This window comes from Geotrypetes seraphini, chromosome 3 (genome assembly GCF_902459505.1).
Source record: "Geotrypetes seraphini chromosome 3, aGeoSer1.1, whole genome shotgun sequence".
In the NCBI taxonomy this organism is placed as follows: Eukaryota; Metazoa; Chordata; class Amphibia; order Gymnophiona; family Dermophiidae; genus Geotrypetes; species Geotrypetes seraphini.
In genome coordinates, this window is record NC_047086.1 from 335016087 (window position 1) to 335034885 (window position 18799).

The following is an 18799-nucleotide window of genomic DNA, read 5'->3' on the forward strand; positions in this document are numbered from 1 at the left end:
ATAATGGCTTTTTAACATATGATTAAGGTAATAAGCTCTAGACTAGAATTTGGTAAATATAAATAATTTTGGGATTGAATTATATTTGTCATATTTTCTTTAAAACTGTGGGTTTCTTTGCAGTACCTTATATATTAGTCGCAATTAATGGTGATTAATCAATCACACAACATGATTAATTGCAATAACATTTTTTATCTTCTGCAGCTTTAGTTTTCATGTATAATACTCTTTCTGTGTAAAAAGAAAAGAGAACAAAACACAAGCTGAACTGGTGCCATATCTCTTGTGTACTGCCATGTGGAAGGTCTGGATTACATTCCCAAATCTGGCCTTCTGCTTTTCAGGTTGATTGGAATGGAGATGTTGTAGATGTTCAGTGCCCTCTGGGAGGAAGTCCTTTTGCTGTTGCACAATGGCGATCACTAATTGCAAAGCTCAGGGTGTCTGTTTAGTGCACAGGTGTCAGTCAGTCCTCGAGGGCCACAATCCAGTCGGGTTTTCAGGATTTCCCCAATTAATATGTATTGAAAGCAGTGCATGCAAATAGATCTCATGCATATGCAACTTTTTGACTTTGGGCAAGTTGTGTAATCCTTCAATTGTTGAGACACAAATGTAGATTCTGCGCCCGTGGCAATTAAAGGCGATATAGTAAATCTGTACCTCCCTCTATGCAGGTATAAAGCACCACTCTTATCCGCAAACTACAATTGATTCAAAACACAGTAATACGGCTAATCTTCAAACTGAAAGATTTTGACTCCATATCGCCCTACTTCAACAGGCTTCACTGGCTACCAATTACTGCACGCATTAAATTCAAAGTGTCATGCATAATATATCACATCTTACATGCAAGCTCAGCTGAACCGTCTCTCATAGGTCTTTTCATCAATTCCTTGTCCAACTCCACAGAAACATCAAGAAACTTCTTCTGATCCTCCCATCTCTTAAAGGAATTAAGTAGAAACGCACATTCATCACCTACATTGGTGCAAAAATCTGGAACAGCCTCCCGATAACCACCAAAACGGAACCCTGCTACCTCAGATTTTGAAAAAAAACTAAAGACTCTTCTCGTCTACTTCTACTAATACTACTATTAATTATTTCTATAGCACTAACAGATGCACAAAGCGCTGCACAGAGTCACAAAGAATAAGGAAACAGTCCCTGCTTGAAAGAGTTTACAATCTAAACAGGCAAGACAGACAGACAGGATGTCATGGATACAGTTAAGTGAACAGTTAATCAGCTGGCTGGGTTGGAGGGCAGAGGGGAGTACAGGACAATGAAGCCATTATGACATCACTGATGAGGTTGGCTCTTATTGGTGGAATGAGGCATTATGACATCACAATCTCAGCTCTGCTTCCCAAAGACAAACAGGATACCATGGATACAGTTAAGGGGAATGAATAATCAGCGGGCTGGGTTGGAGGGCAGAGGAGTAGGGTTAAGGTTTGAAAGCTATATCAAAAAGGTGGGTTTTCTGTCTGCTTTTAAACAAAGATCGATGAACATGGAACACTTGTATATATTGTATAATGTATTTAAAACAGAGGAAAAAGGACCTCAAAAAACCCCAAGATCACAATCAATGAAGTTATGAACAATCGGGGTTAGGTTTTCATCACTGGTCCAAAAACTCTGTATAAATCTTTTAAATATTTTTTATCTTAATTTTTTCTTTTTATAAATTTTTTAATGCAATAAAATCATGAATAATGTATGTGAATATATTCTCTATATCATTTGAAGAGCAAGTATGAGTTTGAAGCCGGCAAGTTAATTTATGGCTTTCTATAATGTAAGATAAATCAGGCACTTATCTCAATTGCCCAACGGAGGCCCAACCGTTTCGCTCTACGGGCTTCTTCAGGGGTAATGATAAGATACAACTCTGTGCCGGTACTGACTTTGCTCAAATTGTTCTGTGGTATAGCTGCATGTTCCTTTGCTAGCAATTTGAGCGGGCTGGGTTGGAGGGCAGAGGAGTAGGGTTAAGGTTTGAAAGCTATATCAAAAAGGTGGGTTTTCTGTCTGCTTTTAAACAAGGGAAAGGGCTTGATGGACAAACTCGGGTAATTTATTCCTAATGGAGAAGCTAGATGAAAGGAACAAAGTCTGGAATTAGCAGTGGAGGAGAATACAGATCTCCCTCCTTATTTGCGGAGGTTAGGTGCAGAGCCGGCCCGTGAATAGGGAAAAATCGCGAATAAGTTTTTGAGCCGGCTCTGACCCACCCCCGCCTCCCTCCTGCGTTCCCGGACCTTACCTGGTGGTCTAGCGGTGACTCGAGACTATAAAGGGAACTCGCGGCACCCATTTTGGTGATGGCTCTGCACGTGTCATCTGGTAAGGTCCAGGGAGGTTCGGGCAGCCTGCAAATATAAAGAAAAAAAATCACGAATAATCGAATTCGCAAATAGGGAAACTGTGAATACTGAGGGAGAGCTGTATATGCCATTGTCAACAAGTAGCTTGTTCAAATCCAAAGATCACTTCCTCATCCCATGTAAACTGTTCTTCAATACCTCTTCAACGTTCATCCAATGCAAACGCTTCTTCTGATATCTACTCAATGCTGTCCCATAGAGGTCTCTACCCCCCTCCCCCTCCTGCTTAGAGTCCCCTCTCTTCTTTTTCTGCTATCTGTTTGTCTAACACCTGAATTGTATGTCGCCTTGAACCTATTTAGGCATTTTAACCAATGGTCAGAAACATTTTTAGCCCCAACCAGAAGAATCTGTACAAACCTGTTTAAACAACCATATTTTAGAAACCTTCAGAACTTGAGTTGTAGTGATCATATATATAGTTCCTCAGTCAAGTTGTTATAATTTGAATAAAGACTTATGGTTCAGTAGAGAACAGCAAACCTTGCTCAATGCATATGTACAAATTGCATGGAATTCTGTATATTTATACTGAGTTATGACAGTTATGCGGGAAAATGGTTTTCCCAAATAGGATATAGGTAAACCTCTCCCCTAGTATGGAATTCAGTACCTCAGTGCTAACAAACGGGGCTCATGTTTGTTTTTATCATGACATTAAGAGGTCCTTTTACTCAGCTGTGGTTTGAAAAAAAAAGCAAGCCTTTAATGCACCCTTACAAGAGGTTTTCATGTGTGCCTGCCAAGGCCATTTTTTACTGCAGCAGTAAAATGGTTAATTTTCTAGTTCTCTCATTGCCATGCGCTAATGTTGCCATTAGCTAAAGGTCATTCAAAATTATTAGTGCATAAGCACTTATTGACACCTATTTTGTAGGCGGTAAGGGCTCGTGCAGTAATTCTGCACTAATCGGTACACAGTAATGTAGCTGCACTAACTAATTTGCGTGGAAGTACCCAGACATGCCCCCTCTGTGAAAACCCCCCACCTTTCTTCGCATGCAGGTAGTGTGCACTGATAGGGAACTTACTGCAGGACAGCTGAGTATATCCTGTGTTAAGCCCTTTTAAGCAGCGGTATGCACTCACTAGCATTTACCGCGGTCCAGTAAAATGGCCTCTAAACCCTCCCCCTTTTTACTAAGCTGCAGTAGAGGTTTCTACTAGAGAATGACATGGTGACAAAATCCATCTTCGTTCCCGTCCCCGCGGATAACCGCGGGAAACCATCTTCATGTCATTCTTTAAGGAGAGAGGGAAGAATCAGAGTATGAATGGCCACAACCACTGACCCGCAAGCTTTGCTTTGAAGAATGCTGGTGTAGAAGGACCGAGGTTAAAATAGACACTAGAAAATGACATGGGATTATTTCCTGCGGTTATCCGCGGGGACGGGAACGGTGATGAATTTTGTCACCGTGTCATTCTCTAGTTTCTACTGCAGCCTGGAGTACTAAATGCTCTTATATTGCTCATAGGAATTCTGTGGGTGTTGGAGCAGAATTGGAGCATTTAGTGCTCTGGGCCATGGTAAAAACCTCTGTTGTGGCTTAATGAAAGGTAGAGGGGGGGGCAAATATTTTCAGTGCAGTTTGTTGGGGGGTATTATTTTACTTCTGATAACTTGAAGTGCTTATGCAGCCACCTGATATCATCTTGACTTTTTCATATTCTTGTTTTTTCTTCTTTCTCCCCCACCCACAGTACAAAATCCTCGAGGTTTCTTGCAAGGGCACTCATTGTTAGGTAAGACAAACCTTGCTTACATTCCCCTCATTAAAAAAATAAACAAACATAAATCTTATATCACTAGATGAACAAAAATTAAATGCAAACCTTTTTTTCTAGGTGATCTAGAACCATATGTAGAAATGTTTGAACAACCCAAGCAGCGAGGCATGCGGTTTAGGTATAAATGTGAAGGTCGTTCGGCAGGTAGCATTCTGGGAGAACGCAGCACAGTAAATAACAAGTCTTATCCATCCATACAGGTAAACAGCACAGATTTCTTTTAAATTTTTACTTTCTTTATTAATGATACTCATTTTACATGTGACAGTTACAAGTGGCTTACACATTGCTTCATGGATTTGTTTTAAAACGGTTGTGCTACAGATAAGTTCAGGTATATGGTTCACTTGACAAGAATAAGAGAACAGAGTTGCAGAGAATAAAGTATAATCATAGAATGACATGTCAGTGTCCTGGGGGCACTTTCTAAAGTGTGAGTTTAGGTGATATTGGTAGGCAGCAGGACAATTTTTTTTCCTAATAAGTAAACACATTAAGAATGAATTAGATGGCTCAGAGAGTTTATTTACAATGACAACAGCCTTTTCCATCTTTAAATCACTGTTTCAAATCCAGGTCCAGGTTACCAGTAGTGACCAAAGTCATCTGGTGGTCCGTATAAAATGAGTTTAGTGGTCTTAATCCAGTTCTCATTGGACAGATACTAAAATTATGTACTATATATTTATATATAAACTGTCCCATCATAGTGGCACTATGGGTACCTTTAACTAACAGTTTCAACAGAGAATGAAGTTTGCATAGACGCGGAGATGAACTTCCCTCTTACTTTAAATGTGTTCTTTACAGATAAGACTGGGACCCATCAGCTGGGCGTTGTCGAGGAAATTTGCACTGACAATACCCCGATTGTACTTTTATATGAGTCAGTAAAGTATTTTGGTTTTCAGTACTGATTAATCTGCCACGGTCCATGATCACTGAATTAACTAGAGAAATGTAAATGTATGTATTTAAAATAGTAAAAAGAAAAGTAAAAACACATCTCAAGCAATAACTGAGAGGACGTAATCACACAATTGAAAGTGTTTGCTTTATTCTGCCAAGTAGTTTTGACCCTTAATGGAGTTACTGTGATATTAGATTTGTTCCTAAAATGAGCAGTCCTGGTGACCACATCTTGCAAAGGAGGACGATGTAGTGGAGACAGTTCCAAGGAGTGACTCTAAAAGGGTGCAAGGCCTGCACTGTAAGTCATTTATAGAGATAGTGAAAGAGTTTAAAATATGTATCCTGTGTCGGAAGATGTGTCGCATACAACATTCAAATATTGGGTATCCTTCAGGAAGGTACAGGAAAATAGCATTTACACAGCAGGAAAAGCTGAGAGAGAGAAGGAAGCAACACATGAAACGGAAAGAAGGACGTTCAGAAAGTACGTGAAGAGCGCTTTTTCACTGAGAGTGTGAAAACATTCCAGTGATGCACCAAGGAAGTTTAAGTCACAGGAGAAGGTGAAATAAGACCAGTTTATGTTTAGGTTACAAATATGAGAAGATGAATGCAGGTATGTTGGTGCATAGCAAATTATTTAAATTGGTTTGGGGTCCATTGATATCCTTTGTTACTTCAATATAGTTGTCTTTGTTTAAATTTTTTGTTTATTTTTATACATATCCAGGACAAGTTGGGTGGATGAGGGGGGATATTTTTCTGGTTTATTTCTTGATTAAATTGTTGGATGGGAGGGGAGGGATAGTTTTTTTTAATTTTTTTTTTCTGCATTGTTATTGATGGAATTTAAGTGCTTACGTTGATTATTAATGTTTGTATAATTCTTGGCACTTTGTATTAGTTTTGAAAATTAATAAAGATTAAAAAAAAAAAAAAAGACCAGTGGCAGCACTTGAGACTGATAAGGTGGACCGGGTGAACCTTTTCTGTCAACATCGTCTGCATTTCTAAAATTGATACTATGATTGATAGATAGGTGAGAATTTTGGCATATTAGTTTCTCTTATGTTAAATTTACCGTTCAACCAGCATAGCAGGGTTTAGCTCTCTGTGGTGCTCCTTTTGAGAGCAGATGGACATCTTAAAACGTTTAAAAAAAAGTCTATCTGCTAAAAACATCCAAATTCTGATTTTGGAAAGTCAGAATTTGGATGTTTCACACTATAGTTCGTCCGAATAGCAAGGCATCGTGTTGTTGAGTATGTTTTAGGCGAGACTAGGGAGGGCCCAAAAGTAGAGTGTCCAACATGAATTTTTGAATGGGAAGAAATATCTAGGCTAAAAAGGATGATGATTTTATCTAGACCTGTTTCAGGCACATCCAGAGTACAAAATGTTGCCCTAACTGAGCAGTTGACCTTTGGAGGTATAATGGCATAACTGGGGTTACAGTATTTAAAGACCGGCAAACCCAGATACGTGGGCCTACCCTGTTCCGCCTCCAGTCCCACCCTTAAAAAGCCTTAAAAAGCCTCATTTCTTCCCCACTCACCCCCCCCCCTTCCAGGCAACGTTTGGAGGGCCTGCAAAACGCACAGATGCTTGTGACATCTGCTCATGCTTGTTGAAGGCCCTCCAGATGTGGCCTGAACTTGAGGCTTTCCAAAAAACTGCCGGGTTTTGGAAAGTCTATCTGGGAATCCGAACAGTCCTCTTAAAAGAGGACATGTCTGAGTTTTCTTGGACATCTGGTAACCCTGGTAACCCTAGGCATGACCACTCTTTTATCCCTCAGTAGTTGCTGTCCCCTTCCCTCTGCATCCAAAAGTGAAACTGAAAAGGAAAAAAATCAGGCTCTGATAGCTGTAGATACTGTATTATGACCATTCTTAACAAATGGGTCAGAGAAGTAGCCTAGTGGTTAGTACAGTAGACTGTGAACTGAGGGACCTGTGTTCTACTCCCACTTCAGCTGTTTATTAAAAAAATAATTCTGAGCCTTCCAGAAATAGAAAAACACCCACTGTAACTATAATACAGTGGAACCTTGGTTTGTGAGTATAATTCGTTCCAGAATCATGCTCATAAACCAAAGTGCTTATATATCAAAGCGAGTTTCCCCATAGAAAGTAAGGGAAACTTGGATGATTCGTTCAACATCCCATAAAGACCCTCCCCCACCCCAAGGCCATTGGCATGCTTCCACCCCACTCCCAGTGAAGAAAAAAAGTGGCTCCTAAAGCCAGCGTATTGATCATTGTGTTCCTTGCAAAGTATTTGGGTAAATCCAAATTCTCTGTCCCCAAAAAGAGCATAGAAGTTCAAGTTGTTGTATATTTGAACCAATAATATTATCCTGAACGTCTTAACTAGATGTTGAAATGTCCAAACCATCCTTTCTTTGGAAGGAATTTGTTTTACTGGAAGAAAATACACCTTGTTAAAGAGGTATTGTTGAAGTAGATAACCCCCATTAAGTACATTTTTCATGTCTGCATTGGCCTCTACATAATCTCTTCTTAGACTTACAATCCCACTATTACTTTCCCTTCCGACAGTAAAATATCTAAAAGCTCATGTCTCCTTGCTTTACTGTATTAGTTATTTTTTCTTCCATTTCCATCTTTGCTGCTGTTCTTGGCCAATTTGTCATTTCTGTTAGTCTGAGCAAAGTCTCTGAGCAGATTTCTTTTTCCAACATTACTATATTGTTGGAATTATTAGGAAAGGGAAATAAGACCAAGAATATTCTGATTCCTCTGTATCACTCCATGGTGTGACCTCACCTTGAGTATTACATTTAAATCTGGTTGCCTTATCTCAAAAACAATATAGTGGAATTAGAAAAGGTTCAAAGAAGAAAAACCAAAATGATAAAGGGGTTTGGAATGCCTCTTATGAGGAAAGGCTAAAGAGGTTAAGGATCTTCAGCATGGAAAAGATATGATTGAGGTCTACAAAATCCTGAGTGGTGTAGAACGGGTACAAGTGAATCAATTTTTTAGTATATGGAAAATTACGAAGACTAGGGGACATTTGCAGTTCCATGCTGGAGGATGTGGTAATAGCAGTTTGTGTAGCTGGGTTTAAAAAAGGGTTGACTAGGTCCCTGGAGGAAAAGTCCATAGTCTGCTCTTGAAACAGACATAATAATAATAATAATAATTTTATTTCTTATATACCGCTATACCCTAAGTTCGAAGTGGTTTACAGTGAAAGTCGTGTCTAGAGAGAGTACAGTGTTGACAGTAGGATACAGGATAATACAAAGTGAGCAGGTACTGGGGTGATTACAATAAGGTACAAGATATTAACAAGAGAACAGTTACGGGATGTTTACAATAAGATACAGGATAATACAAAGTGAGCAGGTACTGGGGTGTTTACAATAAGGTACAAGATATTAACAAGAAAACAGTTACAGGGTGTTTACAATAAGATACAGGATGTTATACTAAGTTATAGGATGATACAATATGAACAGTTAGAAGTGATCAATGCTGTTTACAGCTAGATATATATAATGTGCATAAGAGAGGTGTACAGCATTAAGCGTTGGGGGAAGGGAAAGGGAAGGGGGAGGACTTTTGAGGAGGATTATAACTGGTAGGGGGGAGAGTTTAGGTGGTGTTGAAGAGATTGGTAGCATAGAATGTTGCTACTATTTGTGTTTTTTGCAGGTACTTGTGACCTGGATTGGCCACTGCTGAAAACAGGATACTGGGCTAGATAGGCCATTGGTCTGACCCAGTATGGCTATTCTTATGTTCTTATGTTGTAGTGCATCAGAAGTACCGTAGGTCTCTTTGACATGTTGGAACTCCAAATATTGCTTCCTCTTTCTGAAATCTCTTCTAGATTTTGAAATCTATCCTTTTTTACCTTACCCTTTTTCATTCATTTCTTTTGAAAATCATAGTGGCTTCTTTAATTTTCTTTAATAACAAAATTTTGTAACCCTTAACTCGTCCTAACTTTGCTGACTTCACTTTCTTGTCTTTCTCACCTAGTTTGATAAGATGGGGAGAGGACCTCCAAAATCATTTTCCTGAAGTTTAGGATCCTTTCCTTTTTAATGAACCATTACTGTTTATATTTGTTGTATTGAACTGTACATTTTACCACTGGATCCTAGGTGACTACCTACTGTGACATGAGAAACACTTTTTATAGTTTTAAGTGCTAGATAAAGGTCTAGAATAATTTTCTCACATATAGTTCTGTTAATAGTTGTTGGAAAAATTCTTGCTGCATAGAAACCAGGATCTCTTAGTTTCTGCTTGGTGTTGCAGATGGAAAGTCCCATTCAGTATCTGTATGATGAAAAGAGAACCTCCCCTTTCATTGCAATATTGTGAATGTTTTCAACTAAACCTTAATCCATCTCTTTTTGCCTGTGACTGAAGTCTGTATGTCACTTCAAAACATATGTGGATTTTTCTATTCCCTATTAGAATAACCTACAGTGTCATCTTACCTCAAAGCTCTGTAGATCTGTTGCTCTAATATTTTTATATATACAATGCCACTTTTTTCTAGGTTCCTTCTGAATAGCTTATAGTGTAAAGAAAGCAATGTTACTTACCGTAACAGTTGTTATCCAGGGACAGCAGGCAACTATTCTCACTAGTGGGTGATGTCATCCGACAGAGCCCCGATGCGGACGTCTCACAAGCATACTTGCTTGAAGAAACTTCAGAAGTTTCGAGATGCCCGCACCGCGCATGCGCGAGTGCCTTCCCGCCCGATGCACCGGGCGTGTCTCCTCAGTTCAGATAGCTAGCAGAGAAGCCAACCCAGGGGAGGTGTGTGGGACGTGAGAATAGCTGCCTGCTGTCCCTGGATAACAACTGTTACGGTAAGTAACATTGCTTTATCCCAGGACAAGCAGGCAGGTATTCTCACTAGTGGGTGACCTCCAAGCTAACCTCAATGGGATGGTGGGAGAGTTGGCAACTTAGGAGAATACATTTTGTAATACTGTTTGGCCAAACTGTCCATCCCGTCTGAAGAAAGTATCCAGACAATAGTGAGAGGTGAAGGTATGAACCGAGGACCAAGTGGCAGCCTTACAAATCTCCTCAATCGGTGTCGATCTGAGGAAGGCTACAGAGGCCGCCATTGCTCTGACCTTATGGGCTGTGATTTTACAGGGAAGGGGTAATCCAACCTGGGCATAGCAGAAAGAGATGCAAGCCGCCATCCAGTTGGAGATGGTACGCTTCGAGACAGGGCGTCCCAACTTGTTTGGATCAAAGGAGACGAAAAGTTGAGGAGCAGTTCTGTGTGGTTTGGTGCGATCCAGGTAGAAAGCCAAAGCACGTTTACAGTCCAGAGTGTGAAGAGCTGATTCTCCAGGATGAGAATGAGGCTTTGGAAAAAACACAGGAAGAACTATGGATTGGTTGAGATGAAATTCAGAGACCACTTTAGGCAGGAATTTCGGATGAGTGCGGAGGACCACCTTGTCATGATGGAATACTGTGAAAGGCGGATCCGCCACTAAGGCCTGAAGCTCACTGACTCTGTGGGCAGAAGTGAGGGCAACAAGAAAAAACACTTTCCAAGTGAGAAACTTCAGCGGAGCCTTGTTGAGAGGCTCAAAAGGAGGTTTCATAAGTTGAGAAAGGACAACATTGAGATCCCAAACCACTGGAGGAGGATTGACATGGAAAATTCCTTTCATAAATCTGGAAACCACAGGATGAGCAGAGAGGTTTCCCTTGCAGAGGTTGATGGAAAGCCGCAATTGCACTCAGATGGACTCGTATCGATGTAGACGAGGCCAGAATGAGATAGGTGCAGAAGATAGTCCAACACAGAAGATAGGGAGGCTCGTTGAGGCTCCTTACGATTAGAAACACACCAGGTAGAAAATCTAGTCCATTTTTGGGAGTAGCATTGTCTAGTAGCAAGCTTCCTGGAAGCCTCCAACACATCCCTCACCGCTTTGGAAAACTGGAGGGGAGTTACATTGAGAGGAACCAAGCTGTCAGGTGGAGAGACTGCAGGTTGGGATGGAGCAGAGATCCTTGATGCTGAGTAAGCAGTGAAGGAAACACTGGAAGAAGGAATGGCTCCCTGCTGCTGAGTTGAAGTAGAAGGGAGTACTAAGGTGTCTGGGCCACCGAGGAGCTATCAGAATCATGGTGGCATGGTCGGACTTCAGCTTGACCAGAGTCTTTTGAATGAGAGGAAACGGAGGAAACGCATATAGAAAGAGATTCCTCCAGTCCAGAAGAAAGGCATCTGCCTCGAGGCGATGAGGAGTGTAGATCCTGGAGCAGAATTGAGGCAGTTTGAAGTTGTGGGGAGCCGCAAAGAGGTCTATCTGAGGCGTCCCCCACTGAGAGAAGATCTGATGAATAGGGCTTGGAATGGAGGGTCCATTCGTGAGGCTGGAGGAGACGACTTAAGTTGTCTGCCAAGGCATTGTCCGCCCCCTGAATGTAGACGGCTTTGAGGAAGGTGTTGTGGCGAATCGCCCAATCCCAGACTCTGAGAGCTTCCTGGCAAAGGGGGGCTGAGCCCGTGCCCCCCTGCTTGTTGACATAATACATGGCGACCTGGTTGTCCATGCGAATGAGGACCACCAGGTCGTGAAGCAGATGTTGAAAAGCAGAGCATTGAAAATCGCCCTGAGCTCCAGAAGATTGATATGGCACAGCCGGTCCGCACTTGTCCAGAAGCCTTGAGTGCGAAGACCGTCCAGATGAGCCCCCCATGCATAGGTCGAGGAATCGGTCGTGAGAACCTTCTGGTGGGGAGGAGTGTGAAACAGCAAACCTCTGGATAGATTTGAAGAGATCATCCACCAACGTAGAGACTGCTGAAGAGCAGGAGTGACCAGGATGTGACGAGTCAAAGGATCTGACACCTGTGTCCATTGAGAAGCCAGGGTCCACTGAGGAATTCTGAGGTGAAGTCTGGCAAAAGGAGTCACATGAACCGTAGAGGCCATGTGGCCCAGGAGAACCATCATGTGTCTCGCTGAGATGGACTGGCGAGAAGACACTGTCTGGCAGAGATGAAGCAGAGCATCCAGGCGCTGAGGAGGAAGGAATGCTCTGAGTTGAATAGTATCGAGAACCGCCCCGATGAAGGGAAGAGACTGGGTCGGTTGCAGATGAGATTTTGGGAAGTTGATCTCGAACTCCAGACTCTGCAGGAACCAAATAGTCCTTTGGGTCGCCAAGATGACCCCTGGAGCCGAGGCAGCTTTGAGCCAGTCGTCGAGGTAGGGAAACACCTGAAGACCATGGTTCCGGAGTGCAGCGGCCACCACCACCAGACACTTGGTAAAAACTCTGGGAGACGAGGACAGGCCGAAAGGAAGCACTTGATACTGCAGATGCAGATGTCCCACCCGAAATCTGAGGAATTTGCGAGAGGCCGGATGAATGGGAATGTGAGTGTAGGCCTCTTTTAGATCCAGAGAGCATAACCAGTCGTTCTGCTCGAGGAGGGGGTAGAGAGAAGCTAGAGTCAGCATGCGAAATCTCTCCTTGACCAGGAACTTGTTGAGCACCCTGAGGTCCAGAATAGGACAGGTCGCCCGTCTTCTTCGGAACAAGGAAGTACCAGGAGTAGAACCCCCGGTTTTGTTGGTCCACAGGGACCGGCTCGATGGCCCGAAGCCGGAGCAAAGCCTGAGCTTCCTGAAGAAGAAGGGCGGTCTGGGTCAAGTTGGAAGGATACTCTCTTGGAGGATGGTCCGGGGGGACCCGATGGAACTGAAGAGAGTATCCTTCCCTGATGATGGTAAGGACCCAAAGGTCGATGGTTATAGCCATCCATCGATGGTAAAAATGATGGAGGCGACCCCCAATTGGAAAAACAGGGGATAGCAGAACGGTGTTGGTTATGCTCCCGACTTTTTTTAAAATAAGAAAACGACAGAATAAAACACACAATTAAGAGAAAAATAAACTCAAAACCGTGGCACTAGAAGGCAAGAACACGGGTTCACTCAGCGCAGAGAGTTGAAGCAAAACTTCTCAGCTCCGCGGAAAGAAAAGAACTGAGGAGACACACCCAGTGCATCGGGCGGGAAGGCACTCGCGCATGCGCGGTGCAGGCATCTCAAAACTTCTGAAGTTTCTTTAAGCAAGTATGCTTGTGAGACGTCCGCATCGGGGCTCTGTCGGATGACATCACCCACTAGTGAGAATACCTGCCTGCTTGTCCTGGGATAATAGTGTTTCTCAACTTCTTCAAGCCAAGTATTCCCTAAGTCTAACAAATATCAACCAAGTACCCCTGCCCAAGCTCTGTCTCTGACCCCACCCCATAATAATAGTATTAATTGTAATGCATTGTCTTTCATTAATTTTTCATATACACACAATGTAATCTTATTAATACATAATGGTAACCATAAAATTAAAAAAGCATACTGTATGCAGAGAAAATGTTAATTATTGTTGATATTTGGGGTTTTTCCAAAGAGGTCAAGGCAGATGACTTTAAAATATGCAATGTCACCTTAGTAACAACTATAGTAAAATAGACAAATGTAGTGCAAAATATAGACAGTAGATATAAATTCAATCACTAAACTGAAAATAAAATCATTTTTTCTACCTTTGTTGTCTGGTGATTTTATGAGTCTCTGGCTGCACTTCCTTCTAACTGCATCCAATATTTCTTTCTTTCTACCTTCACTCTTCCTCTCCTCTGGACCTCATTCCCTTCCCCAACTAAAATCTCTCTGAGCTAAATCTCTCTGTCCTTCCATGAGTCTAACCTTTCTTCCTCTCTCCTCCACCCCCATTGGCAGCATCTCTCCATCTCCCTTGCTGCAAAGGGAGTGGGAAAAGAGAGAAAGAGATCTATGGTGCATCTCTCCCACCCCCCTCTACTGCCACATTCAACATTTCTCCCTCTCTCATCCCCTGAATCATTTTCACCACTGCCTATCAGCCCCATGCCCATTTCCCCATCAATCCTCTCTAGCACATTGCCACATCACTTCCTCCATCACTATGTTCAACATTCCTCCCCCTTGTATTCCCTTCAATCTGTACCTCTGTTCCCTCTCCACTACCATATCCAATGTTTCTCTCTCTCATCCTTCTCTTCCCCATGCATCGCTACCTCAATCCTCTCTCTCTTTCTTTATGCCCAACAATTTCCTCTCTTTTTTTTTTTTTTCTTCCTTTCCCCCATGTGCACCATCTCTTTCCCTCTCATTCACACACACTCATGCCCAACAATTCTCTCAAGTTACTGCTTCCTTCCTCCCTTCCTTCTGTGTCCTGAGTTCATGCCCCCTCCCTGCCTTTGTCCCAAATTCCCCTCACCTCCTTTCTCCCTTTGTCCCACTGTCATGTCCCCTCTCTTCCTTACTTGCTACAATGCGCTTGCTCCCTTCAGGGCCATCCAGTTGGGCTGCTTCTTTCTGCTTTTAGCAACCCAGGGACGTGTCGCGGGCAGTGGCTTTTACACACTGCACGTGGCTGACCCTAAAGCCTTCCCTCTGACAACATTGAGAAAGCTTCCAGCGTGCAAAAGCTGCTGCCTGTGACGCGTCCCTGTGTGGCTGAAGGCCGAAAGGAGCAGCCCTGAAGAAGTAACGGGATCTCTTGCTTACCTGGAAGGCTTCCCTCTGACGTCAGCTCTGACATTGGAGGAAAGCCTTTATGGGTTCACTTTGGCAGAGGGAGGAATGCAAGAAGGAGGGCATGGGATCCCGGGGGCGGGAGACCCGCACAGTGTCATTTACCCCCAACAAACGGCTCGCACCCCTAAGGGTATGTGTACTGTGTGTTGAGAAACTGTAATAGAACTACTTTTATATCCTATCTGCATACCTTCACAATTGCCAGTATAATGAAGCCATCATCTTCCATGATCTCAGCTAGGTCTGGGCTTTATTTCCCATATTATGAACATCTACAAATGTTTGCTTTTCCTACCTCTTCAGAACTGTAACTTATTGCTAAAATCACCCATAGTACCTGAAGATTGGAGAGTGGCCAATATAACACTGATTTTTTAAAAAGGTTCCAGGGGTGATCTGGGAAATTACAGACCGGTAAGCCAGACTTCAGCGCTGCAGAAAATACTGGAAACTATTATAAAGAATAAAATTACAGAACACGTAGACAAACATAGTTTAATGAGACACAATCAGCATGAGTTCAGCCAAGGGAAGTCTTGCCTCAGTAATTTGCTTCATTTTTTTGAAGGTGTGAATCAAAACGTGAATAAAGGTGAGCCAGTTGAAGTAGTATACCTAGATTTTCAGAAAGCTTTTGACAATATTCCTCATGAGAGACTCCTGAGAAAATTAGAAAGTCATGAGATAGGAGTGATGTGGATTAGGAATTGGTTTGGAGGGGAGAGTGTAGTGTATTGGTTAAAGCTACAGCCTCAGCATCCTGAAGTTGTGGGTTCAAACCTACATTGCTCCTTGTGACACTAGGTGGGTCACCTGATCCCCCCCATTGCCCCGGGTACATTAGACAGATTGTGAGTCCTCCGGGACAGACGGAGAAAAATGCTTGAGAACCTGAATAAATTCATGTAAACTATTCTGAGCTCCCTTGGGAGAATGGTATAGAAAATTAAATAAATATTGGACAGAAAATGGAGGGTAAGGTTAAATGACCATTTTTCTCAATGGAAGGTGAATAGTGGGAGTGCCACAGGTTTCTGTACTGGATCTGTACTGATCTGGAAATTGGAACAACAATGGAGGTAATTAAATTTGCAGATGACATAAAACTATTCAGATTGTCAAAACATATGAGGACTTGTGAAAAATTACAGGAAGACTTTAGGAAATTGGAAGACTAGGCATTCAAATGATAGATTAAATTTAATGTGGACAAATGCAGTATGATGCACATTGGGAAGAATAATCCAAATCATAGTTACCTGATGCTCGATTCCACTTTGGGAGTTGGCACCCAAGAAAAACATAAGAATTTATTTATTTTTAAAATTTCTATTCCATCTAATTCCTAGGCAGTTTACAATATATCCACATACATAATATCTAAAACAGTACAAAAGAGGGACAAATCATCAGATGGACAGACCGAAGGTCCATCAAGCCCAGTATCCTGTTTCCAACAGTGGCCAACCTAGACCCCAAGTACCTAGCCAGATCCCAAGTAATAAAACAGTTTTTATGCTGCTTATCCTAGGAATAAGCAGCAGTGGATTTCCCCAAGCCATCTCAATAATGGCCTATGGACTTCTCTTTTAGGAAATAAACAAACTTTTTTTAAACCCCGCTAAGCTAACTGATTTCACCACATTCTCCAGCAATTAATTCCAGAGTTTAATTATACATTGTTTGAAGAAATATTTTCTCCAGTTTGTTTTAAATCTACTACTTAGTAGTTTTATTGCATGTCCCTTAGTCCTAGTACTTTGGGAAAGAGTGAACAAGCGATTCACATCTACACTTTCCACTCTACTCTGCTTTTTTATAGACTTCTATCATATCAACCCTAAGCCATCTCCTCTCCAAGCTGAAGAGCCCTAGCTGTTTTAGCCTTTCCTCATAGGGGAATCGTCCCAAGCCTTTTATCATTTTCGTCACCCTTTTCTGTACCGTTTCTAATTCCACTATATCTTTTTTTGAGATACAGCAACAAGAACTGCACACAGTATTGAAGTTGCGGTCATACCATAGAACGATACAAGGGCATTATAACATTTTCACCTTTGTTTTCCATTCCTTTCCTAATTCCTAACATTCTATTTGCTTTCTTAGCCGCTGCCTCAAGTTAAGCTGAGAATTTCAACGTAGGACACCTAGATCCTTTTCCTGGGCAGTGACTCCCAATGTGGAACCCTTACGTAGCTATAATTTGGGTTCCTCTTTCCCACATGCAGCAGTTTGTACTTGCTCATATTAATCCCCTCCCTTTACACAATTTGTTTTATTATGTTCACCGCTTAGATCCTTGAGTGGTACAGGCGGCATACCAAGTCAATAAATAATAATAATAATTGCCAAGAAGAGTGCTAGCTTTAGAACATTGCACAATTTTATTAAACAACAAACAGTGCAAGAGAAATTACGGTACATCAGATAAATAGCCAGTGTGGCATAACATGCTTGCAACAAACAATAAAAGAAGTTTTATCAATATGGTAATTAGTTTTGTGTCTGTTTCTGCCTCTTTCCCTCCCTCCCCTTCCCCTCCATAAAAATATATATTTCTTCATATATTTCCTAAACAAGACTGTCAAGGGAAGAGCCTCCCAATCTAAAACCTTAAAGGCTGTTGAAAATTAGACTGTGAGCTCTTGTAGCAATATATATTTTTAAGTGGCATTATCATATAACGATCACTATATCTGGCATACATTGACTGGTGAAAGCAACCTGTTCTCTGTAGATAGGCATAATATTCTCACAAGTGGGTGACGACATCCACTGAACCTAGTACGGATACTGTCAAGTGCACTTGTCACTTTAAATCTTTAGGCAGTGCCCATACCTCACACATGCCAGTGCCTTCCCACCTGACATCTGCTCACAGAACCATCAGTTCTTAGTTACTGCAGAGCTCAAACTTTGCCAAGGTCAAGGCATCATGGTCCTCGTAGCACCCCTTTGATCATGCAAGGTTAGGTTTCCACTCCTCCTAGAGCTCTTGATCAGAAAGCTGTGGAAACTGCAACCGTTTCCAACATTGCTAACTCAGAAGAGTAAACACTTTCTGCCTCTTGGCTGCAGTATCCGCTGCTATTGAAACGTCTAGGAATCCTTCCACTTAGTGCTGTTATTGCTTCAAGTGGACATGCATTATATCCTCTGGAGCCCATCTCACGTCCACTTCCATCCATTCTTGACTGCCTTCTCTACCTCTCTAATTCTGGTCTAAATACCAATTCAGTTGAGTTCATCTTGGTGCTATCAGTGTATTCGTTCCCACCTTGACAACAAACCTCTTTTTGTACATCCCTTAGTAGCCCGTTTTCATGAAAGGCCAATTCCACACAAAACCACCTACCAAGCCACTTCCTATGGCTTGGGATCTTAATGTAGTTCACTCTGCTCTTATGAAGTCTTCTTGTGAGCCACTTACATCTTGCCATCTCAAATTACTTGTTTGAGAGAGCCATTTTCCTCATAGTCCTCACGTCTGCACGCTGTGTGAGTGAACTTTAAGCCCTTGTATCTGATCCTTCCTATAGAAGGTTCTATCATGATAGGGTAGTCCTTCAGACACATCCAAAATTCCTCCCTAAAGTAGTCTCAGAATTCCACCTCAACAAATCCATTGTTTTGCTTGTTTTCTTTGGAAAGCCACATTCCTGTCCTAGAGAAGCAGCCCTTCACACTTTGGACTGCAAGCGTGCTCTGGCATACTACCTAAACCTCCTTGCTTTTTGTTTTTTTAGATCCTAATTGGCTAGGAGTTGCTGTTTAAAAAAGTACTATCTCCATTTGGCTAGTGGACTGTATCTCCTTCGCATGCATTCAGGCAGAGCTGATGCTTTAAAGCCATGTAACAGTCCACAATATATGAGCTATGGTTGCCTTGGTAGCTCATTTTCACTCTGCAAGTATTGAAGAAATCTGCAAAGCAGCTACTTAGTCCTCAATCCATATGTTGTTTACTTCTCACTACTATTTAGAACACAGCTCCAGAAGAGACAGTCAGTCAGTTTGGGCATGCAGTTCTGCAGAATCTATTCTTTACTTAAAGCCAACTTTCCCTCCA

At 42.0% G+C, this 18799-nt stretch overlaps 1 protein-coding gene across 2 annotated transcripts in view; it reads left to right on the forward strand.

Annotated features, from left to right (window-relative positions):
* The window catches only part of REL (REL proto-oncogene, NF-kB subunit), a 111992-nt gene that overhangs the window by 23087 nt on the left and 70106 nt on the right, over positions 1-18799 (forward strand). For both annotated transcript variants that reach the window (XM_033938620.1, XM_033938621.1), the window contains exons 2-3: positions 4107-4148; positions 4251-4393. In XM_033938620.1, coding sequence (XP_033794511.1) covers positions 4107-4148; positions 4251-4393 — 185 coding nt within the window. The remainder of the gene's footprint in view (positions 1-4106; positions 4149-4250; positions 4394-18799) is intronic.